The sequence below is a fragment of the Pseudopipra pipra genome, chromosome 19 (assembly GCF_036250125.1).
Source record: "Pseudopipra pipra isolate bDixPip1 chromosome 19, bDixPip1.hap1, whole genome shotgun sequence".
Taxonomy (NCBI): Eukaryota; Metazoa; Chordata; class Aves; order Passeriformes; family Pipridae; genus Pseudopipra; species Pseudopipra pipra.
The window spans coordinates 6,686,588-6,711,954 of NC_087567.1; the positions used below are offsets into that span (position 1 = coordinate 6,686,588).

Here is a 25,367-nt window from a genome sequence, read left to right on the forward strand (position 1 = left end):
AGGACACACAGAGCTGGTTGTGTGCCAGGAGTCAGTGACTCTTCTCAGGTACATCATGTCTAGAGCTGGTCGATAGTGTTTTGATTAGACAGTTATTGTCAGAAAATGGCAGTTTATCACATTTGAAGCTGTCCGTGGGAGAGGAGCATTTTCAGTGAACTGGCCTAAAAAAAAATTCCAACTTTATTGGAATATATTGTCTGAGATATTTGAAATGTCCATTTGAACAGTTGGGGAACAAAAAGTTCCATGTTCTTCTTCAAGCTGACTTTTATTTATGTTTTTTAATTTTGGTTGATTTACAGTACAGAGCAAAGGGATAAAGGAATGGGGACTGAAATGGAGAGAAGTACTTCCAAGATTTTGTGCACAGTGTTTAATTTTGCCAAGTCTGACACTCTGCATTCCTGCTTGGGACGGAATGACAATTTCAATTTCAATAGGACAGAAAAAGCCACGTTCCTGCTTGTATTGTAATGATGTCTCAGGAAAAATGTCTCAGACATGTTTGTGATTTCTCTAGAGCAGAAGCATCTTATAACCAGTCTTATTTTCTGTATACATCTGTGGCTTCATGAAAATCCCATAGATGGCATTCTCAGAAGGGTCTGAGTCCCCACTGCCTGGCTGGGTTCCCCCTGGGCAGGCTCATGATCACAGCCCACCTCTGTTTATATAAATAAATCCCGGTGGTGCTCATGGCAGGGGTCCATGTGGGTGCCCCATGGACTGGCTGTGCCAATGTGTCCCTTGAAAGGGATGTTGAGCTGTTGCAGGGGGCTCATGAGCTGCCCTGGGGATCCTCAAAAGGGACTGAGGGTCTTAGGGGAGAGTGCTCCACAGCTGGCTGTGAAATCCTCTGAGTAATTTGCATCGTCCCATCTCAACTGTTTAGGGATGTGTTGTTTCCAGGAGCAAAATAACTCAGCCGATTTCAGCTGGGTCTGGTTGGGGTGTGCTTCCAGTGGAGGATCAGCTCACCCTCCCCAGCAGAGCTCCAGGCTGCTCTGGAGACCATTCTCTGTTCCTAGATGGGTGAAAGGGAAGTTTTCACTTTCTCTTTCAACCCATTTTGGCCATTAATCTTAGATTTTTGGATATTAATTCTCACCTCTGGCTCATGAGATCCCACTCTTCATTTTTATTATATCTGCCCAGTATCTCAGATATTAAAAAGGGTTTCCTGTAAGGGAAGTGGAAAAGAGTGTGTGGAGAGGAGGAATGGGAGGCCAGGTGGCTTTTTTAGGGTGAAGCAGGGGTAGATGGGTGGATTTGGTGCTGCTGTGGGTGCTTAACATCACCTTGCTGCACAGGCTGATCCATAGCCCTCCCATGCCAGTGCCAGGGGTATTTGGGGCTCTCCTGAGCTGGGTGGTCTGGGAGGGATATTTCATGGGCTAGGGGAGCCACAGCCCTTCCCGTGGGTGCTGAAGGTCCTGGGAGAGTTGCAGAGTAGGTGCTACTCCCCCTCTGGCTCCCCACATCACCCAGCTGTGCCCTACCAGTGCCTCCCATCTGGATTTTCACACCCCAACAACATCTCCAACCAGAAGGTGCTCGTGAAGTGCAAAGTTTCATTACTCTGTGCTATTAACATGTCCTCCCTTCCAAGGCTGCTGGATTTTCCATGTCAGCCTCCATGAGGAAGGGATTGTTGTGGCTGCCTGAGATGTTGGGCGCCGCTCACGCGTTGAGGGGTTTAACTGGGTTGTGCCTGCAAGGCCAGTTTGACTTGGCAGTGCCACCACAAAGAGGGAACAGAGGGTGAAAATCAGCCTTCAGGGCCCAGGATAGTGGTGCTGATGGATGAAAAGGAAAGCTTCCAGGAACACGTCTTCTTTCCAGCAGGATCACTGCGGTACTGATCACAGCCTGCCTCGGCGCTGGGGCACTCATAAATGAGTTGGCATTTTTTTGTGACTAATGTAGACTTTCAGCTATTTGAAATTGTCCTGAGGTGCAGCTTGACATATAAGTTCTTGGCCTATTTATTACTTTGTGTCTGAGTGTTCCCATAGGTACATGGCTTTAAACCAGGGCTGCGATTAATATTGGGAGCTGGAGCTGTATTTTAGCTGTAGATCAGTGAGCAGGTGATTTGGGCTGCGTGTATGGTGTGTTTGGCAAACTCTAGCCAAGGGATCTGTTCCTCAGCGAGGATGTGTGAGGTAAAAGATGTGTTCAACACTCTGTTTTTGCTTTTTTATTACATTTTCTTCTAAGTGCTGCTGTTTCCCCCTTCACTATACTGTGTCATCACAAACTCCCACCAATATCAGTGCAAGTCTGCAGGGGTTACACTACCACGCTGAGATAACATCAGGCCAATTTGGGTCCCCATCTAACCTCACACTGGGTTGGAGGAACTTGAGCTTCAAAGGCTGAGCCTGGACACTTTAACCCTGGGAAAGAGAGAGTTGAATGCATGAATTTATCTGTTATTTGCCAGTGTGTGTCTGTGAAGCCTTTGGTTGCTGTGGTTTTTTGGGGCTCCGAAACACAGCTGACAAGTGTTGACCCTGCCCCTGAGTCCTCCCCTCTCATGGTTGCCGTGGTGTTGGGGTTGGGTCACTTCATGTCAAACCCTACAGCTTGTGCTGTGGTGTGACAGCTCCTGCTCTGTCGTAGGAAGTTTTTGGTCAGTCATGAAGGTGTTTCATGTAGCTGGTGGGTGCAGCCAATTGCATTTGCTGCACATTGTGTTCTGTCATGGCATGGCTGCTGTGAATGTGCACATCTGGCCATAACCCACCATGGTGTGCAGGCATCTAAAGGCACACGGGTGGTTACATGTGGGGGTTTAGAACAGTATCTGAGTGAGTTAAATGCCAAACTACCCAAGAGGAGTCCAGCACCCGCTGTGTGTGAGGTGTTTTGTGAGCTGTGCCAGCCCACTGCCCTGTGCCACCTCAGTGTTGCTGATGTGACCGCTCGGCCATCTGCCAGCGGGACGTCGGCTCCTGATTTTGATGAAGCCCTTAAGTAGAAACATGCAGTTGCGGCCGTGTGTCGGGGTTATATGGGGAGAAGGGATCTGATACTGAGGATTCTGTTCCTGTCTTTGCCACTGACTGATCCTAAACAGACTACACCACCGGTTTTTGTCTTCTACCGTATGTTTTCCGATAATGCCCGCCCACCCATCGGGGAAAGCGCAGCGCTGGGCATCTGCAGGCATTGTTGGGAACCCTCTGTGAAACATGCTACAAAAACATGAAAGGTATTAATTTAGGTCTAAGACTACTGGGAGTCTGTTCGTTAAGGTTTTTTCATACCTCTGTTTTTAAATTACCACTCTGGAATGCCAGTATCGGGCCCTTCCTCACTAGCAGATTTGGGGCCTCCTGGTAACAAGATTTTTCTGAACCATTCCAGCTATATCACCTCAGATCTCTGCTTTTGAAAAATCCTAGCCTAAATCTTTTGATGAGCTACTAAATAAAAAAACAGGCCCTAAAGGGATATTTATGTGAGAAAACGGTCCAACTTTTCCCTTCTGCATAAGGAGAATCAGCTTGGGGGATGTCAGAGCATTAAGCCTCAGTACATGCCACTTCTGCATAAACCTCCTGAGGTGGTACTAAAGCTCTGATTAATGTGAAGTCCATGTCTGGATTTACCTGCTGAATTTACAACAGGTTTCTAAACCTTAAATACTCTGCTAGTATTTTTCTTCTGTCTCCTGGGCTTTGAGTGAGCTATTGCCATTCTCTCACCACACCATTAGCATCAGTATTCTCACACTTGCAGTATTGCAGCTTGTTGTGTTTCCACATGTGATTTTGGATATCAGGCTGTGCTGTTTACTTTCTCCCTTTCCTCCTCTTCCTTCCCCAGCCGGAGGAACTTACCAATGCCCTGGAGATCAGCAACATCGTCTTCACAAGCCTCTTTGCTCTGGAGATGCTATTGAAAGTCCTTGTTTATGGTCCTTTTGGCTACATTAAGAATCCATACAACATCTTTGATGGGATCATCGTGGTGATTAGGTACAAACCTTGAGCTTTCTTTATGTGTGTTTCTCCTCATTTGGCTGTTTAATTAAACAGAAAGTAATGGAGACTAGGCATAAATACCTTCCTGTGACACTTTACACTTCTCTCTGTAAATTAATGCACTTAGACACGGTTCCTAATACACACCTTGGGATTATTTTATGGTCATTTTAGAAAGAGGCCCGGGCAGAAAGCTATCAGTCCTGATGTCCTGGGAAGGTCTGAGCTCCAAATGGCACAACCAGTGCCCAATTAAGTATCTCTCTGGTTTTTTGGCATGTGCAAAGGCTGTAATTGCCCCTGCAGCTGCAGCCACTGATTTGCAGGCGTATTTTTGACACTCAAGTACGGCTCTGCTCTTTGCAAGCCTGGACAGAGTCCAGATCGCCGTGGGTACTGGCAGCACATCTCTGCCCACTTTCCACCCCTCTTCTCTCTGAATTTCACCCTCCCTTTGCTTCCTGCCCTCCGTGCCTTTGCACTGGGCTTTGTCCTGCCATCCTGCATTGACCCTTTTTTGTCTTCCTCAGCGTGTGGGAGATAGTGGGCCAGCAAGGTGGAGGGCTCTCGGTCCTGCGCACCTTTCGGCTCATGCGCGTGCTGAAGCTGGTCCGCTTCATGCCAGCCCTGCAGCGCCAGCTCGTCGTCCTCATGAAGACCATGGACAACGTGGCCACGTTCTGCATGTTGCTGATGCTCTTCATCTTCATCTTCAGGTGAGCGCCTCCCATTCCCCGTCATGAGGGTTGCTTTGGAATTTTAGGTGGGATCCCGTGGTGGGATGAGGAGATGACAGAATCCGTACCCAGACAGGGCTGAGCTGAGCAGTCCCAGGAACAGCACTGCTGGCCAACACTGGCGGTGGCTTGCTGCCCTGACCAAATTATCATAGTTGGCCAAATGAGACATTTGTCTTTGCAAGATGATTTACGAGGAAAGTCTTTCAGGCTGGACCATTCCTTGACATCATCCCAAGACAGCTGTCCCTTTACTTTCTGACTAACCAGGTGCTAAAAATATTGCCAAGGTGAGGGTGATGTTCCTATAAAGAAGTCAGATGTGGTGGTGCTTGTGCTCTTGCATGGCCTCTTCTTCTGAGAAGTGGAATTGTTAGAAATAGGTTTGGCATAGCCTTGTATTTTTGGATTTTGGTCTAAATCTTGAGAAGAGCCCATCTCCTTCTACAGCCAGCTATGGTGTTCCAGCAATCCCAGCCCTGGGAAGGCTGAAGAACGCCAGTCTCTTCCATGAAATAATGTCCCTTCTTCCAGCGAGACTTTTCACTCCAAAGCTGCCATTTGCAGCTGTGGTGCTCAGTGGAGCTGTAAATAATTTGATTATTCAGGTTACTAGCAGAGAGCAGGGAAAAGCAGATTATTCTTTTAGTATCTATCTATAATGAAGGGTATTCTGTTCTCTTGTCAAAATCGAAAAAGCTGCTTCAAGTCCCCTGATATGTCTTATTCAGGCATTTCACAGAAACCCTTTTTGTCTTCCTAATTCAATTGAAGCATATTTTGCTGAAAATGTGTCATTGCAAAACAGAAAGTCAAAACATTTTGTTTAGAAAATGTTGAAAGGCAATGTTTTGACTTAAAAAAAAAAAAACGAAGCAGAAGAAGAAGGAACAGACATACTTTTTGGTTGAAACTCCTTGACAGATTTGACCTAAATTCACAACTGGTTTGCGTGATCTCAAGGCATGTTTTTCAGTGAACAAAGGATTCATCTTTTTAAAAACAAAAACAAAAAAAAAAAAGAGTTGCCCAGGTGAAATCAGGAGACAGTCAGCCCTGCTGTATCCTTAGTGGTTTGTGTCAAGCCTTTGTTGAGTCCCTGCTTCCCATCTTGTGCAGCATCCTGGGGATGCACCTCTTTGGCTGTAAGTTCGCGTCGGAGCGGGATGGTGACACACTGCCCGACAGGAAGAACTTCGACTCCTTGCTCTGGGCCATCGTCACTGTTTTCCAGGTACAAAATGGGAAATCCCACGGCTGATGGGCATTTTTGGGATTGCAAAGAGGCTGGGCAGAGCTTAGTGAAGCTCCTTGCCATGGAAAGGGGGCGACCCAAAGCCACAAGAGAAACACACGGGGGGCTTTCGGACTGTTTTTCTGACTAAATCTGAAAGTTGGTGAGGAGGGGCTGCTGAGGCAGGAGGGTCTTGCATTTGCAGGGTGTGGGCTGGGTGGGTGAAAGTAAGTGTAGCGGGTGAGGATGGAGAGGGGGAGATCAGGACCATTTGCAGTGATATTTTAACAAATAATGGAATCTTTTTTAAGCCTGTAGTTGATATGTGCAGTTTTTTGGTTGATATGTGCAGCTCTGGGCTCTGTAACCCTGGGATCTGTGAAGGACTTTGAGTTGTTTTGGCTGACCAAAGGAAAGGTCTGACCAATGCAATGTTGCACTCTCTCATGGCTGGGCCTGTGCCTGGGTGCGGGGACGAGTCGGGGCAGTTTGCACAGAGTCCTAACCAGTAGCCTGGGAATCACAGTCTCTTGGTCCTGTTTCTTCTCTGGCTCACAAGATGACTTGGGCTGGATTTATATTCCTGTGGTTAATTACAGCTACAGTGGATACCCCAGAAATGGGGTGCTTGTCTGACCTGTCCAGAGCATGGATATCCAGCATGCCAAATTCCAGCATCTCCATATTTCTGACACACTTCCTCTGCAGATTTTGACCCAGGAAGACTGGAACAAAGTCCTTTACAATGGCATGGCATCCACCTCGTCCTGGGCTGCTCTCTACTTCATCGCTCTCATGACGTTTGGGAATTATGTTCTCTTTAATCTGCTGGTGGCCATCCTGGTAGAGGGGTTCCAGACAGAGGTAATGTCCTCATGCTCGTGCCTTTGCTTTCTTCCAAAGTTTCAGGGCCTCCAGATCCTGGAATTTGATTTCTGAGATGGACAGCAATACCTTGAAAAGAGTGGTACGGGGGAAAAAAAGTGGGGTAAAATATTAGGTCTTCTTTCTGTTTTTTTAAATTCTTTTCCTTTTCTGTAGCCACGGTGCAATTTAATACAGCAAACCCTCTAAATGAAGGGCTTAAATGAAAAGCATTGTTAGCATTAATGCAGGAGTGGGAATTGAGCAGTGAGTCAGGCACTGCGGATGGGATCGCTGCTATGACAGTCTCTTTGAAACAGTTTTCACCACGTTTGTCAGCCAGATTAAAGGCCCCTCCTGAAAACTTACGCAGGCTGGTAAGAGATTAGTGACACGATTATCTTTTTTCATGGTATGCATTCATGGAGCTCTTCCCGTTTCCAGCCCTGCAATGCTCTGCATATTTTAAAGTACATGATTTCTTGTCTCTGCCATCCGCTGCCTTGGGCTGGGAGCTTCCATGAGACATCCTGGATTGCTGGAGGCTTTGGGGAACACTTAGGTTTGAACTCAACCTCTTTTTCACCCTACTGCTGATCCAGCTGTCCAATGGAGTGAGTGAGCATGTCACCTAGTCCCCCTCAGAGTGGGAGACCTGCAGTGCCCACCTGCTCCCTGCAAAAATTGTCTGACTGTTCAAGAACATCCTTAAGGGAAGGGGACCCTTACACCCTGCCCAGGGGGTTGGTTGGAGAGGTAAATTATAAGCTAAGACTCCTCACTGGGTTCTGCTCATATAGGCTGTGCCTTCTACACACTCTGATTTTTATTAGCATTCTGGGGTGACTAAATATTATTTAAGATTTGTTGCATGTATATTATAATATCCTACTACCCTATGAACAGAACTGTTTTTATTATCATTACTATTTTTGGAGCAGAGTTTGAAGTTAAATTAATGGAGTCATCCCAGGAGATAGCAAGAAGAAATATTTTTTTTTTTTTGTATCGTGTCTCTCCATGTTGGTGCTTTTCTTTTTTTAACTGTTATTGTTGTAGCTGTTTCTGTCTGTAAATCCCCTACCACCACTCAGCCAAAGGGAAGATCACTGCCAGGGTCTCCCAAACGGCAAAATGTTCCCTTGCCTGAGTGAGAAGAGGTACAAAGCTCCTTGTCTGCTCGTGGTGACAGCTTTGAAACCCAACCTTATTTCTGTCTGGCAAATTGATTCTCTGAAGGTCACCAAAGCTGGACATCACCTGCTGCACCCGCTGTGCAGAGGAAGGGACTCAGCCTTTAAACACAGCAGCTCTTTTACCAGCCCCTGGCCCTCCAGGGAGGCTGAGACCTCTGCTCCTTGGCTCAGCCTGGTTTTCCACGCTAGAGCATTCCTGTGCTCCGCCTCTGCCACGTGCCTCTTCCCTGGGCAGCAGTTTATCCCGCGCTCGCTCTGTGACCAGCTGTGCCACAGTGCAACTCCCTCTAAATTCAGGGACTGGCTTTAATGTGCTGTGGTTTTATTCCACTAACCGTGCCCTTGAGGCTGTGTCTACCTTGGAGCCAGGGAACCGCCTGCAGCACTCCCCAGATTTGCTTTTGGCCGTTTTCTGCAGCAGGGCTGCCCCATCACCTGCCCCTGCGGCTCCTCTGCCAGCGCAGTGCCGGGCTGGTCCAAACCAGCTCCCCAATATCTGTGTAAGCTGCAAATGTGCTTTAAGTGCTGTGTAAATCAGGGAGGAACTTCTAATTTGGGAAGGCACTGAGACAGCCCGAAGGCGGTGACACTTACACCAGTATTGAGGTGACCACAGGGACCAGGATCCAGCACAGCCTCCAAAGACCCAACTGTCTCTGCCAGTCCTGCCTAGCCATGGCAATTTTAACTAACTTGCACCTTATTTCTCTAATTTGTGACTCTGATTACATTGCTATTTTAAATCTCAGGCTTTGATGATGGCTTTTTAATAATAATAATCTTCCTTCCACATCCTCGTTATTCTGAGTTCTCCACATTCTTCCAGTAGAATGTGATGGGACCAAGAGGTCCCTCAGCTCAACCCAAGTTTCCTGCAGCAGGCGGGGAGCAAATGTCTCTGGAGGTCAGGAGCCAGCTCTGGCCTTGCTGGTTTATGTTTGTTCAGCTTTGCTGGTGTGTAGCTTTGCGAACAGATCACGTTCTGGTTTTTGCAAGCCAGCACACACAGGATCCTCTCCTAAGCAGAATTAATAGAGAGATCATCTCTCGCTGTAAACAAACCCTGGCGTCTCCCTCCCGTGATTGTACTTGACTCTTCTTCTGTGTTGGGTTTGGGTGGTGTTTTTTTTTTTTTTATTTTTCCATTCTCCTTCAGATTTCTGGGCTGAAACACAATCCTAGGGCTGCTGCCTTTATCTCCCTGGTCCTTGAGTGCCTTTCCTCAATCCGCAAGCACCTCGTTAATTTTAGTGCATGGCTTTGCAGCCCCAGTTGCCAGGCAGCAGATGTATATAAGCAGTTGAGAAACTAAAAGGACCTGTTCCAAACTTTAAATATGGAACAATATATTTTGCAGGGTTGAGTTCCTTTCCCCCCTCCCCCCTCTTTTCCTTTAATTTGGTAACCTGCTTCTCTCCTGCAAGAGGCACATGCAGGACTTTATGCCACGTCGCTGTTTTTGACCACACATTTCCTGATTTAACTGGAACCTGATGTTGGTGCAGGGAAGGTGAGCAGGGGACTCTGTTTGATCAAGCTGCTAACTGGAAATTGCTGCCTGACCTCTCAGGCACCTCTCAGAGACTTCTCTCTGAGGCAAGGAGTGACTTCTCTTAGTTGGGCATAAGCTCCTCTCCCAAGGGGCTTCCTAATAGTATTATCTCCAAAGCGTATTCTTCCATTGGTAATCCTCCCAGTTTGTGTCCCAATATCCCTGTCTGTTTTCACTCATGGGTTTGTTCTTTCCCCTTCTTTTTGCCTCCCTCCCTCCCTGGCACCCCAGGTCCTCCAGCCTCTCCTTTTCCCTGCAGGACATTTACCTGCATTCTAGAGGTAGCATCCTTGGAGAAATATGGATGTTGACTTCTTCTGGGCTTCCACCAGAGGGAACAGTCCCTTCTCCTGCAGTAGAGATTTTGGATGGTGCTTTTCTTGCATCCCTTGCCTATTGCATTCCTATCGGTTTTAGTGGGATTTTCCTTGTGAAAGGAAAAGTGTTTCCATCTTTTCTCTTTCAATGGCTTTTCCATGTCTCTCTCTGTTACAAGCGAAGACTTTAAGTGTCCATCGCTCTGCTGGCAAGTCCTTCTTAAAATCTTCATCCCAACCTAGGCTGGGATGAGTTTTGTAACCATTTAGCAACCAGAGGAAAGATCCACTGCCATGGAGGCAAGAAATTAAGCTGGTAGGACAATCTGTGCCCTCCTGCTGCAGAATGTGACCTCCTCTGGCCCTGTAGGATGGGACCAGGCACAGATGAACTGCTGGAAAGTGAGGAATGGTGGGAGAGCTGCCCCTGAGGAAGGGGAAACACAGCAATGTGGAAAATGGTGTGTGCTTTCCAAGTGGGCAGGGAAAGGCTGACTTTTGGCGCTGTGAAATGATGTTGGGGCCACCGGTGTGGCAAAGCTCCCCAGGACGGGGCTGTGCCGCCCTGCCTGCAGACCCCTGGTTTAAACTGCTGATTTAAATGGGTGTCTCCACTAACAGGGCTGAGGAGGGATCTGAACTCACAGCAGATTGTGTGTCTCTCCTTAAATTAGGTATTTCACCTGGCTGCAAGAGCACTGATATTGTGTTAATCAAACATTCATTAAAAGCCTCCGTTGCTGCTTAATGAAGGCGTAATAAATAAAGATGCTATTATAGAGCTGCAAAAAAAAAATAATCATGTTTTCAATAATTAGCTGGTGTTTCATTAGCACAATTATCACTTAGGAGCTGAAGCAAGCTCTGATCGAAACACTTAATTTAAAGGTAAGGCTGGTCCCTACAAAGGGCTTTGCTTCACCTTAGATCTTCCCCTCCTTCCCTGTGCTGAGTGGAACGGGGCAGGTGTCCCAGCCTGGCACTCCATCGTGGCCACACACTGCCCTTCTCCCCCTTCCCCTCTCCTTCCCTGCCTCTTCTTGTGTGTTTTTTGATTCCCCATTCAGTCCTGCTGTTGAAACTGTGAAAATTGAACCCCGCCTTCCCCTTCCTCCCCCTCCCTCCCCCCGTTTCTCCTTCAGGAGATCTCCAAGCGAGAAGATGCGAGTGGGCAGTTAAGCTGTATTCAGCTGCCTGTCGACTCGTCGGGGGTATGTACAGCACATCCCACCACCACTGTGGTTGTCTCTCTCGTGGTGCCTGGTCACACACCGTGGTGCTGTTCTCATTGTAGTAGCTGTCATCCTTTTGGGGTTTATTTGGGTGTTTTGGGAGTGTTTTTTCTTTTTCTTTCCTTTTTTTGTCACTCTCATTGTCAAGTCAGCCCTGATTTTAAGTCCCTTCCTTCTCTGAGGGACCCAGGTAAATTAAGGTGGGTGCTTTGGAGTGGCTGATGTGGCTCCAGCCACAGCTCTTGCTGACCCCTTTCTAGATGCCTGCCCTGGGAAAGGCTCCCCACGAGGCTGTGACAACCTCTCCATGGCACAGTCACATCCTGGGGACCTCCCTAGGGGTGTGGATGGTGATGCTGATTGCTGAGTGTGCCTGCCGAGGCTCCCTCACGCAGGTGGAGGAGGATGGCCAGGTGTGAAGGGACCTGGAATCAAGCCTGTTTGTGGACACGTGTGTGTGGGAGCCCTGTGCTCTGCAGGACAGGGTAGGACGGCAGCAGCTGCGCCGTGGTGTGTCCAGAAAGGCTGGTTGGAATGCTGGGATTGCCGACGAGATGCCACGTTACAGCCCAGCCAGGATGTGAAATGGTCCCGTCCAGGTCTGAGGAAGCTATGGATCTCCAAAGTGCAACACACCCCAAACCTTACCCTTCTGCCACCCTCCTCTTTCTCTTAACCACTCCCTTCCCTTTCTGTCCTTTCCAAGAAGCCTGACTTTTCCCTCAGCCCAGAAGCCCTTTTCCCTTGTATCCCAGTGTATCAATCCCTTCGGTACAGGCTGCTTTAGCTGTGGTACCGCCTGGTCCACCTTGACGTTCCCTCGTTTCCCAAAAGGATTTTAACTCCCTGTTCTCTCCTAACCCCTTTTCTATCCAGAAAGGCAAACTGGGAGTGCAAGAACAGGTAACGGGCAGCAGCCACGGCTGCAAGATGTTTGCCTGCACCATACTGAGTCTGGCACGTGGTGTTTGGGAGGGGATGTTCACTGTCCTCCAGACATGGGGTTTGGTGCTGGGGAAGGGGGTGGGAAGTCCCCATGTAGCTCTGCTTTTCCATCTCAGCACACATCTCATTGTGCCCCCTTAAAACTTTCCTTCAGGCTCTTAAAGAGCACTCCAGGAATACAAATCACGTAAAATTCTTCCCATTATTTATTTCTTTTTAATAACCCATTAGGGAGAATGAGTAATTCCTGGCAGGCCCGCTGACAGGCTGAGCAGGGAGCCTCCGGGGGAACATACCTAGAGCCAACTGGAGCCCCTGTTCATACAGACACGGGTCTGACTCCAGCAAAGCTCGGGCCAACCTGGCTTTACTGCTCCCCCTTGCAAGGTGCATTCCTGACCTTCTCAGACTGCATCTTGCAGGATGAGCTTCCCTGAATAGTACAGAAGTTCTGGATTGTAGGAGGGGAAGTTTTGAGCCAACACTTCACGTCACACTCTCTTTTGCCTTGAAAATGTGTCTGAGTGTCCAGTCTGCCTGGAAAAAATATCTTTAACAGTTTAGTGCCCTGCTAAATAGGGGGGCAGTACTGGGGTTCAGCCTTCTGGGGTTTTGCCTAACAATGAGGTGCAGGGCACTGACTTGTGTTGGATCCATCTCTTCCTCCTGTCCCACGCTGGGGTCCTTCTGGGATTTTTCAGTCAACAGGTACCCGAGCACCAAACCTCAGCAGCGCTGGCCAGGGCTCCTGGGGACGCAGCTTAGCCTTGGTGGGGTTTCCTGGGGCTCCTGGGCTCTCACAGCTAAAGTGAGGGTCTGCTTGGCTTCTCCCATCCCAGCATCTTCCCTCTCTTCCCACCTCTCCTCCATTGTGACAGGGCTTGGTGCCCTTTGCCAGAGCAGTGGTTTCAGCTGTGAATCCTCCTCTTTTTGGATGGGTATCGATCGTTCTGGCGAGCACCACTGCCCGTTGGGTGTATCCTGACTATACCACACCCTAAGTGCCTTTCTGCAGTGCCAATGGACAGAATCAGAGTGACACACAGGGACATCCCTAATCGGGTCTGTGCAGCAAGACCGAGTGAGAGCCTGGGCACCACGCTGTGAGCACTGGTAAACATCATCTCTCTCTGCCCGAGGATGGGCACCTGTCAGAGCAGGCAGCTCTCGCTCAACCCCCGAGGTTTGAAATGATAAGGCAGAATTTAAACTCCTCAAACGATACAGTGTAAATCCCCAAAACTTCTGCTCCTGTTGTGTGTGGCAGCTGGGAGGGGAATGGCTGCTTACAGCACTTGGGTTCTGCCACCTGGATCCTCTCTGTGCTGATGGGGCGTCCATCGACACATGCACATGAGTCACATAGGAAATTTGGGGTCTGTTGTGCCCTTTCTGAACCCTGGATTGCTCCATCACTAGAAAGAGCCACACACAGGGAGTTTTAAGACATGGTGTATAAATTAAGAGAGATTAATAGGGCCATCTTTTGTCCACAAATTGCTCATCGGATATCTGTCCTTTCCTAACATCTGCCCCATATGCAATTCCAGCAGCAAAAATTAAGCAATGGTTTGGTTTTTTCTGATCCCTTTCTGGGACCGTGTTTGGAGCCAGAGGCAATCCATCTTCCTGGTAGGAGGTTAATTAGTCTGTGGTATAAACCTGTGCATGCATCATTTTGTGAAAGGTGGTGTTGCATTGTGGTACAAAGTTCAGTGGATCCGTAGGTGTGGTGTTGGAGATGGGAATCCATTTTTGCAGAGGGGTGTCCATGCACTGTGGCCCATAACCCTCTTTGCTGAAGCCCTTTGTTTTGCTCCAGGGTGACGCTTCCAAGTCCGATTCCGAGGGGGATCTCTTTCCCCGCAGCCTGGAAGAGGAGGGAGGACTTAAGAAAAACTTGTCAAATCCAGCCTGTGAGTAATAATCCCAGGAGGATGGGCCCTTCCACAGAAACCTCACTTTGCTGTGAAAACAATGTGTCCGAAAGGAAAAAGCTCTCCTAGAGGGAATGCTGTAATAGCAGTTGTGGTTTGCTTGACATTGCAGCAGGCTTGTGGGTTGGGGTGGGATTTTGGGATGCAGACAGGGAGAGGCATGATTGCATTTGAGCTGTAATTTCCCCACCAAGCCTGAGGTCTGGGCTTTTGGGCTGTCATTGCAGGATGAACATGGGGAAGGAGGATGGAGGGAGTGGGCATGGGAAAGGTTTCTAGAGCTGGAGCTGGTGGGTGTTGGTTTGAGGTTTGAGGGGCCACAGATGGCATTCTGCATCTGCTCTCCTCTGTCATTGACACATGATCCCATTGGTACCCGATCCCATTACTGTTTGACATTCCCCTGCCAGGCTGAAGGACGGACTCCCAGCTCTCCAGACGGGCTTTCTGGCCCACATCCCCCTGGTGCTCGGAGCAGAGCCATCCCCACTCAGCCTCTTTGCCTGCCCGAGAGCGGGTTGTAGATGTGCCCCTTGAGGTGTGACACCTAAAACCCTCTTGTGTCTTCCAGTGATGGCCCTGAGCGACCACCCGGAGCTGAAGAAGAGCCTGACCCCTCCGCTCATCATCCACACTGCTGCCACGCCGATGCCCATGCCCAAGAGTGCCGTGTTTGGGGACGCGGCGCAGGGCTACGAGTCCCGCCGGGCCAGCGGCGTCTCCGTGGACCCCGCCCTCTACGAGCTCAAGTCCTCGGTACTCGCGTCACCTCCTCCTGCGGATGTTCAGTGCGTCCGTGGGGCTGTCCTTCACCCATCCGCCCCAGCAGCCTGGCATGGGGCGGGTGGCACGGGGCTGACGCTCTTCCCTGTCCCTGTCCTTCCCGCAGCCCAGCGCCCGCAGCTCCCCGCACAGTCCCTGGCGTGCCAGCAGCAGCTGGAACAGCCGCCGCTCCAGCTGGAACAGCATCGGCCGGGCCCCCAGCCTCAAACGCCGGGGGCAGAGCGGCGAGCGCAGGTCCCTCCTCTCCGGGGAGGGCAAGGAGAGCTCGGAGGAAGGGGAGAGCTCGGATGAGGAGCACTCCAGCCGGGCCGGCAGCGTCAATGGCTCTTTGCCTCAGCGCATGGAGTCGCTGGAAACGAAAGGGTCCTTCGACCTCCAGGATACCCTGCAGGTGCCTTCCCTGTACCGGACCAGCAGCATGCACAGCACACGAACCACTGCCTCCGAGCACCAGGACTGCAATGGGAAGACCTCTCCGGGTCTGCTGCTGCACCAGCTCCACCTGGATGACCCCCACCAGGATGGTGATGACGGTGATGATGAAGGCAACATGGTAAGGAAATGCCACGTGTTCGTTTCGGGCTTTTTTCCTTGTCAAAACAATCCTTATCCCTCTCTTGGGAGCGCACAAGTGGGTGCAAAGCAATGGCCTGTTGCAGGGATTAGGTCTCGCCATCACCACCAGACCAGACTGAGAGTCACCCAGGAGGTCTCTGGGCAGTGGATGACATCAGAAATGGGGTTGGGATCATATCAAGTATTTCAGTGTAGTATCAGATAGCTCATGATGGAGAAATTAGGGCAAAACTCCCTAGGTTCCACTAAAAATTACAAAGTGAAGGCTATCTATTGGAAATATATGCTTTTCTGGGTTTATTTTTTCACTGTTTTTCAAAAAAGCCCCAAAACAAAGCAAGTAACTTTCCCTGCTTTCCAACTATTATTCAGTTTTTTGCCCCCACAGCAGCAGCAGACAATTTCTATTGACATCAACAGGCAAGGAAAGGGCAGGGCTTGGCCCTCCATTCCCATGGCAGTGTTAGGCCTGTGGAGATTGTGGTAATTTCAGAGGCTTTGCATTAATTTCCATCTGAAGAGGCATTTTGCCAGTGAGCATCTCTTTCATGGGCCTGAAAAGAGCCATTTAGGAAATATTAGCTAAAAAGGCTGTAAGCACGGGGAAGGAACGAGGGTTCCTGGTTATTTTTTTTTCTTTTTTCACACGAATGTTTGTGTCTTAAGGAGATAAAAGGAATCTGGCTGCTTTTCCAAAGTTGTTTGCATGTCTGGCATGATGGGGCTTGAGTTGGGCAGCAGGGTGTCACAGTCCTGGCTGTCAGGTGTGTGTAGGGATGTCCCTGGGCCAGTTTTGGAGTGTTCCCTGCTCTTCCAAGGTTACCTCTTTGTTTGATTATACCTTGTTCTCAGGCTTAAAAACGTGATGGTCTGATGTGTCATCGCCAGGGGGTAACTGTTTCTGCTGGTGGAGCACGTGGGTTTTGGGTAGAGCCACGTGATGGTAACAGGGGCTGTTCTGAGAACAGGAAAGCGGCAGCTTGTGGACATGATTTTACTGTATTTCACTGAGTTTATTGAATGAAAATGGAATTGGGATCATGTGAAGGGATGCAAAAGCAGCATTTACTCCAGAGTCCTTCTATTCCTTATGGGAGGAGAAAGGGAGTTAGCGCTGGCAGAATGGAGTCACTCAGCCATGAACACCCTTTAAAAAAAGCCATTATCCCATTACATCTCCAGAATGGATCCTCAGCCTGGGATTTTTACTGATTGTCTTAACCTGGTTTTTACCTTCCATAGAATAAATTAAATTTTTAAGAAAAGGAGCAGCAATTATTTTTGGAAAAAACACCATTAAAAGTGATCAAGAGACCATGCATTTTATTGCTAGCTAGGGATTTTATTTTTTTTTTTTCGTGCTCCAACATCTGCTGCTTTTTACAGCTCACCTGGTCCAAACATCCCACTGGTCCCTTCCTTTCTGCCCACAGCATCACGAGCCAGCAGCCCCCCTTGTGGTGAATGTGGTGTGGTGGGACTTGTCCCTCCTCTCCCATCCCACCCAGTCCCCAGCCACTGCTGACAATAATCTGTTGAATAAGATTTTTAATCTTTATTACAGCAACTGCTTTTAGTATAAACCAAATGTCATCCTCTGTGTACCGAGGTCTGGCCACAGAGGGTTAGACCAAAGATCCCTCAGTCCCCTCCCATGCAGTGGTCAGAAGGAAATGCCCAGGCAAAGAATAGACAAAATAGGGTAAGTGAATTGTGCCCCAGCCCATGGTATGGCCACAGCTGGGACACCAGCAGCTGGCTGGTGCCTTTCCCCACGCTACAAAATATGTCTTCACTGCAAATCACTAAACCAGATGGATTAGAAAATATTGCTCAGATTAGCAAAATGAGCCCCTGGGTTGTGGACCTTCCCTTTGGGATTCCCTCCTGACATTTAGGGAGGATACTTTGCCCCTAAATCAGCCTTGACAAAGTCAGGGGAAAAAAAATGGCGTTATAAATGGAAAAAATGAGATACAAAACTCCCCAGCAACAAAAGAAGAGAAGAGCTCAACTGTTACTCAGATCAAAGTAATCCTAAATATGCCCTTCTGCATCAAAGCTTCACATCCCTCCTTGCTGCCTGGTTTTGATTGCCTCTGTGCAGAAATTAAAGGAAGTGCAAATGCTTCGTCTGGATTTCCCAGGCTCCCACTATATTAGTGCTGCTCCACTGCCTTCAATGACTTTATTCTGAATTTCCATCTCTCTGAGGGGCCAGAATCAGGCCCCTGACAGCTCTGCTCCCCAGAAGTATGGAATCACTGCAGACAAGGAGAAATGTCACAGAGAGAGCAATCCGCTGCCTGCTTGGGTTCATGTGGCTGTGACCAGGATCAGGGATCTGCTGCCAGGTCTTTGTTGTTTCTGACTGCTGGATTTTGGATGGTTTTGGGTGCTTTCCACCCAAATTGCTGTGTGCTCAGAGCTGAAAGTGAGGGAAATATTGAATATGCAACCAAATGTGTCCCCTGCTCTCCAAAACCTCATTACATTTTGTGATTGCAGCTCCTTTCCCTTTGCCTATTCCACTTTTTCTCTGTGGTGTGCGGTCCAGCCACTCCCAAACTCTCTCAGCCTGTCCCTGCTGCATATTAAAATTAAATAATCAGGTCCCGAGTGCCTCCGTGCAGCTTCCAGCTTGCCTGGAGGTCCACTGCTGCTCACAGAGCGTTTTCCAGCAGTTCCCCCATCCTTATAATAAATCTTTTATAAATCTAAGCCTCTCCCTTACTCTGAGGAGCGCATCAGTCATCTTTTAATGCCAACTGCCTTTCATCCTGCCCTCAGAAGTGCATTACTATCTGAAATTCCTTAAAAAAAAAGCAGCTATTTATCAGCAGCTCTTGTTGCTGTAGGATTGAGTGGCTCCATTCCCGCTGCTGCCTGTTAGCACCCAGAACCTCCCCATGTCCTGGCCCCCGTGGTGGGGGGTTTGGGGGGCCTTACCCAGGGAGATTTTTTTTCTATGTCACTGGCAACTGAATTAAAGAGTAGTTTTCTTCTCCCCCCACGTCTTTATTCATCCCGTCCAGGTGTGTTTTATGAACAAATAGATATGATTTGAGCCACATAATTGATATATCACTTTGAACATAATGCAGGCTTAAACAGCAATCAGCCCGATTGTCAGCACTCGGAGCCTGCCCGGACCTTGCTGGGAAAGCATTGGATGGGGCTTAGGCTAGAAACACTCAGGGTTTATTTCACAAATATCTTACATTTGGCTCAAATTAACTGAACTGTGCTGTTCCACTAGTGGAAATCTGGAGTAATTCCTTGGAGTTTAGATTTCTGGGGATGTACTTGGCCCCGCACAGAGCAGCCGGGCTGCAGCCCCGGCCGAGCCCCAGTGCTTGCCCTTAATCTAACCCACTGAATAGAGAGACATGATGGAAGATCACTTTTTGCCTTTGTTATCTGATTTAGCCCATGAACTGCGAGCTGCAACAATTAGCCAAACCCCAAAATATCTTTGGCATTAAAATTGGACAAAAGGAATATAAAGAAGCATTCTGTGCTGCTGACGCATTACCATTCACTACAAATCCCCTTGATAAATACCAGAACTGCTTTGAATAAGAGATACTTCTGGAAACCTTCCAGCTCACAAAATGAACTGGACCAAGTTGCATCTATTACTCCCTGTCCAGAGGCTGGAGTAGCAGTCACTGTTCTCACCACAACTTTGAGCAGACACCCAATTTTTATCCATTTATTTACCTTTGTTAAATCTATGGATAATTAAACTAACTAGGCTGCTTGAAGGGATAACACAACCCCAAGGATGCATGCTCTATTAAATACAGTTTAGAGAGAAGGGAGCAGTTCTGACTCCTTGCCTGCAGCTGGAAAAGGGATGTGAGAACATCCAAGACAACCAAAACCCCACTGGTGTGTGGTGGTGTGGTCTGTGTGTGTGTAGAAGTGGAGGGAAGGATGGATGGCTGGAGGAACAGGGTAAAAAGATTTTGCTTTTTTTGTTTGTTTGTTATTCAAACTTTTCTTCTTATTTTCCCAAGATGATTTTTGGTTTTTTGAAGGGTTCAGGTTGTCACTGAGGGCTTTCATTAAAACAGACACCACAATAGTTACTCCTCATCACTAATGAGACCCTTGGCTGGTTGCCTATAGGAACAGAAAGTGCTTGCTCCACTCCACTCAATTACCCTAACAAATCCCATTTTTACAATCCAGACTCCTCCAAGTGTGAACAGTTTGACTCCAAACTAATCCCCCCTCCCTGTTTTTCCAAGATGAAATAAATGAAAGTGCCTCAGTCCCGGAGTGTGGGTGGTCCTGGGGTGTAAGTGGTGATTCCTGCACTGTCCTTCACACCCCTCTACATCCTCATGGCCCTGAACATCCATAGAAGAAGCTTCAAAGAGCCCATGCAGGCACATTGCCAGGTCTGCCCATCCAAGCCCAGGTGGTAGCAGAGAAATGCGGGTAATGAAAGAGCAAGGATTGGTTTTTATTTATCTGCAAATGCAGAGCGCTGAGGTGACATTGCACACACCAATCTGTGCATTTGTCTTCTGGTGCTTCCATGTGGAAGGGCTGGGAAAGCCCTGGTGTGGTGGGAAGGATGTTGGCTTGGCTTTTAGGTGTTGTCCATGCACAGGGTGCTAATGCTGCAATGTCAGTGGGATTAAAGATCCTGACTTTCCCTCAGAGACCTGTGAATGAGAAGGTGATAAACCCAAGTCAGAGGCTGTTGCAGCTGAGATGAGTCCTTCCCTCAGCGTCCACTTTTTGATGTTTTCATTTGACTTTTTGGCTAAGGCTTTTGCAGTCTGCCCTCCTGACCTGAAACGACCTTGCGGACAGTCTATAGCATAAGTATGCGTGGCTGAGGATGTGCCGTGGTTTCAAGTAGGAATTAATTTGTGGGAATTGGATGGCCCATGTTCATGCAGGTCAGGCTGGCCACGATGTTCCCTTCTGGCTTTATAATCTCCCATCTAATCTGTTCATGCTGAATGAGAGGCAGATGCTTGCCATTGTGTTCCTGGACCAAAACTCGGGTCTCAAATGATTTCTTTAGCTTTCCAGAAGTGCACGGACACAGGGCTTGCCCCAGCCAGCAGCAGGAATCCATCCCTTGCTCCTCTTATAACCTCTGACTTAAGCAGGCTATATTCTTTTAAAAAACCCAAACAAATAAAAAACCACACAAAAATACCACAAAAAAACTTTAGAAGATTTAGGCAAGCATCTGATGAGTATCTGGAGGGACTGAGGCTGATCAGAGCGGGTTATCAGTCCTTTGGGCAAGGGTTTTATTTATCATGTTTGTCCTCTTGGATAACCATGTGCCAGACACAGTTACTGTGTGTGAAGGAAGAAGCAAGACCGAACCCTGTGAGCTCGCGGGGCTGGCACAGCCCTCACCCGGCTGCAAGAGCTCCTTCCCCTTCCCCTTTTCTGGGGGGATCATTTTATTTCAGCTTTACTGAGCACTTGGAGATATGTGTTTAGTGAAAAACTGCCCCGAGTCCTTCACTTGGAAGTTTTGGAGGTTTATTGTTTTAACAGTTCTGTGTTTTCCTCCTGGTATGTATGTTTTCCCCCTAGAGCAAAAGGGACCGTATGAAGGCCTGGATACGGGCACGGCTCCCCACCTGCTGCAAAGAGAGAGACTCCTGGTCCATCTACATCTTCGCCCCTCACTCCAGGTAAGGCAGGGCTCTTGGGCAGTGGTGGTGTGCTGGGCACGGATGCTCTTTTTACAGTGGCTCATCTGCCCATCTATCCCAGATGGGTCTCTATATGTCAGTCCACAAAACTTCCAGCCCTTCCCTGGCCCAGCACGAGGTTAGGGTGAGACAACAACCAGCTACTGGCTGCAGAGAGCCTTGGCATAGGAGCATCCAGTTGAAACCCATAGCCCAGGGCATGGCTGCAGCTTCATCAGGTTCATCCTTTGCTTTGGCAGTGATGCCAGCATTCTGCAAGTTTGTCACTTGACAGAGCGCGGGGAGTTTGCAGCAGAGGGGAGAGGTGCTGCATTAAGCAGAAATATCTGAATTTGCCCCCGCCACACAACCCCATACCACAGCAAGGGGCAGTCCTTGACCTCCCCAACATGCTTCTCAGCTGGAATTCTCTGTCCTCCCACTTCCCTTCCTCCCTCTCCCAGAGAAGCCCCTCTCCTTGCCTGCAGGCTCCTGGTTCTGCCTTTCCCAAAGCCTGGCCATGCCAGGGCCATCTGTGCTCCGTGCTCCCCCACGGACACGCACCCACACGCAGCGAGGGTTCCCCATGCTCGAGCCAGAGGGCCCTGGACGGTGTTCAGGTTCATTCATACAAAGATTAGAGAGATTTTCAGAAACAGACTTTGGGAAATGTAATACGGTATTATAAATCCTGGGTCAGTGTACAGCCATCTGTCACAATAAATAGCTTCTGTCCCTTTGTTCTGTGTGCGCTCAACCCTCACGGGCTCACTGGGAGTATTTCTTCCTTTATTTAAGCTAAACCTGAGCACTAGGAGCCCAGGTAGGGGGCCGAATCCAAACCTGGCCGTGTGTCCGAGTTGTGGAAGCAGCTGCTCCATTCCAAGTGAGCCAGACTCCTCTATGAACATTACCAGGGCTTGAAACTTGTGGCCCAGTTCTGCAGCTCGGATCCTTTTCTGTTCCCACCCCTATCTGCCCGCAGCATGCGGCTCTGCCAGGGAGGGGATTGGGAGATTGGAGCTCATCTGCTTTGCAAACGGAGCACCCGATTCCCCTGCCGTGCATCGAGCTGCTGCGTGTCTCCCCAGCCAGTCGAGCATTAATAGCTACTCTGTGTCTACTCTTCTTTTTTCTTTTCTTTCTCGGCAGATTCCGTCTGATGTGCAATAAAATCATCACTCACAAGATGTTTGATCATGTCGTCTTGGTGATCATTTTCCTGAACTGCATTACCATTGCCATGGAACGGCCCAAAATTGAGCCTCACAGTGCTGTGAGTTTCTGAGGTTAAGGTTTTCCTGTGCTCCTTGTGGAGCAAACACCCATGGTTTGGACCCCACTGGTGTGCACTCGGTCTCACTTTCTTCTTCTTTTTAAAATGGGAAGCTTCCAACACCTCCTGTGTATCCTTTGAATTAGTTACAGCAACTGTACTGGTGCCTACCTAGCCTCATTTCAAAGCACAAGAGCAGAGCTTATGGCCTGCAGTGTATCCAATATCCCATTTCTGGAATTATGATCAAGGTTTTAACACATGACATAGCATGACATCTGTCTCAGTTTCCTTCTCTGAGAAACCTTCAAACACTTTTCCTCTCTCAACACAATGTTCGCTTCTTCCATCTGTTCCCCACGGGCACGTATGTGTGGTGCGAAGGGAATGGGGGAAACTGTTCATTTCATACTCCTCTCTCCCCTTTGTGTATCAGCTTTGTTGTGACACCAGAAAAACTGAATTGATACAGGCACTGTAATGCCAGTTCCCTGAACCGCTTTGTTTTAGTATGCTATGTAAGGATCCCTGAAACCAGACCCTCACAGCACCAACATCCATCAATCAGAGGGGCAGAATCATCCTATTGCTCTTTTATTTTAGCATAGATTGGGGCTGAGATGCGCTGGGCTCTTGCTGGTGTATCGCACAAGACTGCTCATATCACAATTGTAAAGAATCCTGGTTTGTTGATGTAGGCGTGTCAGGCTGTTCATTTTTGTGGATCTTCAACTAAGACCTCAAAACTGGAGTCTTGGCTGCTCTGTGCCTATTTTAAACATTCCCTAGTAGTCCTCCTTACTGTAACAGTTTGCCCAGCAGTCCCTCCCCTAAATCCATTTTTTCTTTCAGTTACCATGCAGTCATGGTGCATCAACTCACAGCTGCAGGAAGAGGGCAGGGCTCCCTGCCAGCCAATCTAGCAGGGGAAGTCACCCTGCTGCTCCTCAAATGGGCAACCCTGAGAATGTCCCTTTAAATCTCAAATGTTTCTTTGGAGCCCCTTGCTGTGACCTCCGAGAGTCACAAGTCACCAAGGCTGGCTCTGAAAGGAGCTGTAGTTACACAAGGATGAAGGGAATGGGGTGACACGTGTAAGTCAGGGGAGTCCACAGCAAAGAGCTGTAGCACCCAAACCCAATACTTCATACAGGAGAGGAGCAGGAGCTGTGGCGTCCCCTGGCATTGAGAGAGTGCAGAGAGGAAAGGAGACAGGGACTGGTGTGAGCTTAATCACCATCAGGTTATAACCAAGAGAACCAGAATGGATCCAGGGCTGGACCGAGCTGGACCATGGTCTGGGAGCAGCAGAGGAGAAGAGGGATGCTGAGCGGTGGGGCAGAGGAGCCAGGAGGAGTGCACGGGCCCTGCCTGTGCTGATGGAGCTCTCATCTGGAAACCGAGAGAGTTAGTTTAGGTTGAGTTGTTTAAAATAATTATTCTTTGCTTCCCTGAGCTGTGGATTTTCTAACTGCTTCAAGCGAGTTCTCTTTCCCTGTCCCAGTTTCAGCTGGCTTATCAGAGCAGGGGATTCTGTTGCTACCCAGCACGCGCTCCCCACTGCAGAGTGCACGACATGGGCCGGGGAGATTATCCTTCGAAACAGCCACGCGCTTGCCAGGGAGGGATGCAATATCCTCAGTCTCTCCTCCACGCTATTGCTGTTTTATCTCCAGCTCCACAAGCAGGTCCCTCCTCTCTCCCTCCTGCCCACTGCCTGCCCCTCCATAGCAGTCTTTTGTGTGGCAGTCAGCTAACGGCCAGAGATGTTTCCTATCACAGCTCATACAATCACAGTGCAGGTCTAGGACCTAATTAATTATGGACCTGCTATGGAAACAAGCTGCTGTGTGGTTCCTGAGTCACTTTCAGTAAATCATGATATGGCAAGAGAGAGAGTTGCCAAGGTGTTTTGTCTTGGTTAAATTGCATCTCATTTTGAGCGAGAGATCTGCATCTCTTATGGGACCGCTCTGTAGGGAGCGGCAGAAATAAATCCAAAATTGTTATTATCAGAACTGGGGCCAGTTGAGTTGTATGCACACATGCATACATGCACACACATCATCTTTCCTCCAGCCTCCATCTTCTGCTGTCCATTTCTCAGTACAGGCAATCAGAGGTGGTTCAGGGATTAGGGAAAAGTGTAATTTATTTAATGATCATCATTAAAAAGATAGGTTTCTGCTAACTACAGATAGGGAACCAGTCCATGGTCTCATCTGTAATCACTAGCTGCAATTGCAGAGCAGTGGCAGTGAGGATGGCATGGTCTGGTGGATAGCACAGGGGACTGGGAGATGTGGCTGTTGGGCCTCACGCCAGGTCTAACCCGTGACTTTGGGCAAGAGAATCAACCTTTTGGGGGCAGATCTCAGCTGGCATAAAACCCCAGAGCTTTTCTGGCTTCACTGGAGCTGTGACAACTCATGCCAGCTGCACTTCAGCATCCCACGGGTCCTGCTGCCTCACAGCTCAGCCACTCTAATATTGACTTAATTTCTGGGAGAATTGGGAGCTCAGTGATATTTACACTGTGCGGTGACGTCTGCAGGTGAGGGGCAGGTAGAGATTTGTCAAGCATGTTTCAAGGGGGAAATATCTCCCTGTTACTGCAGGGGAGGTTGGAACTGGGGGCAAATAGGGGGATTTTGGAGGCAGATGCTGGCGGCTGCCCCTGTCCATGGTGCTGACACAGAGCTGGGTATTGGCAGGGCTGAACCATGAGAAGTGTTATTGTCTAAATATTTGGATTTTTATCTCTTTGCGAGCAAACAGTCCAAGGCTTGTTTCAGCACAGAAGCTGGAGAACAGTTATCAACTGCCTAAATATGCATGGGGAGATGTACAGCTGCAGAGAGCAGGCTATAAAATACTGTCTCTCATTTTCTTTTTTGTAGGAACGGATTTTCCTAACACTCTCCAACTACATCTTTACAGTCATCTTCCTGACTGAGATGACAGTTAAGGTAAATGAATTTGGAGATAAGTGTGCCTGCATTATATTAGTGATCTTTTATTACGGTGGACTCACAAAACCCCTAG

The 25,367-nt window shown here is 48.7% G+C and overlaps 1 protein-coding gene across 20 annotated transcripts in view; it reads left to right on the forward strand.

The window, feature by feature from the left end:
* Window positions 1–25,367, forward strand: part of CACNA1G (calcium voltage-gated channel subunit alpha1 G) — a 142,761-nt gene that overhangs the window by 74,653 nt on the left and 42,741 nt on the right. For 10 of the 20 annotated variants that reach the window (XR_010435271.1, XM_064675950.1, XM_064675964.1 and 7 more), the window contains exons 11-22: window positions 3,838–3,989; window positions 4,526–4,711; window positions 5,852–5,966; window positions 6,675–6,830; window positions 11,038–11,106; window positions 12,004–12,030; window positions 13,895–13,988; window positions 14,581–14,765; window positions 14,899–15,345; window positions 20,946–21,046; window positions 22,199–22,322; window positions 25,223–25,291. Coding sequence is in view for 19 of the 20 variants with exons in the window: in XM_064675950.1 (XP_064532020.1) it covers window positions 3,838–3,989; window positions 4,526–4,711; window positions 5,852–5,966; window positions 6,675–6,830; window positions 11,038–11,106; window positions 12,004–12,030; window positions 13,895–13,988; window positions 14,581–14,765; window positions 14,899–15,345; window positions 20,946–21,046; window positions 22,199–22,322; window positions 25,223–25,291 (1,725 nt within the window). In the remaining variant the exon portion in view is untranslated. The remainder of the gene's footprint in view (window positions 1–3,837; window positions 3,990–4,525; window positions 4,712–5,851; window positions 5,967–6,674; window positions 6,831–11,037; window positions 11,107–12,003; window positions 12,031–13,894; window positions 13,989–14,580; window positions 14,766–14,898; window positions 15,346–20,945; window positions 21,047–22,198; window positions 22,323–25,222; window positions 25,292–25,367) is intronic. The other 10 variants (XM_064675952.1, XM_064675958.1, XM_064675953.1 and 7 more) reach the window with 3 other exon arrangements.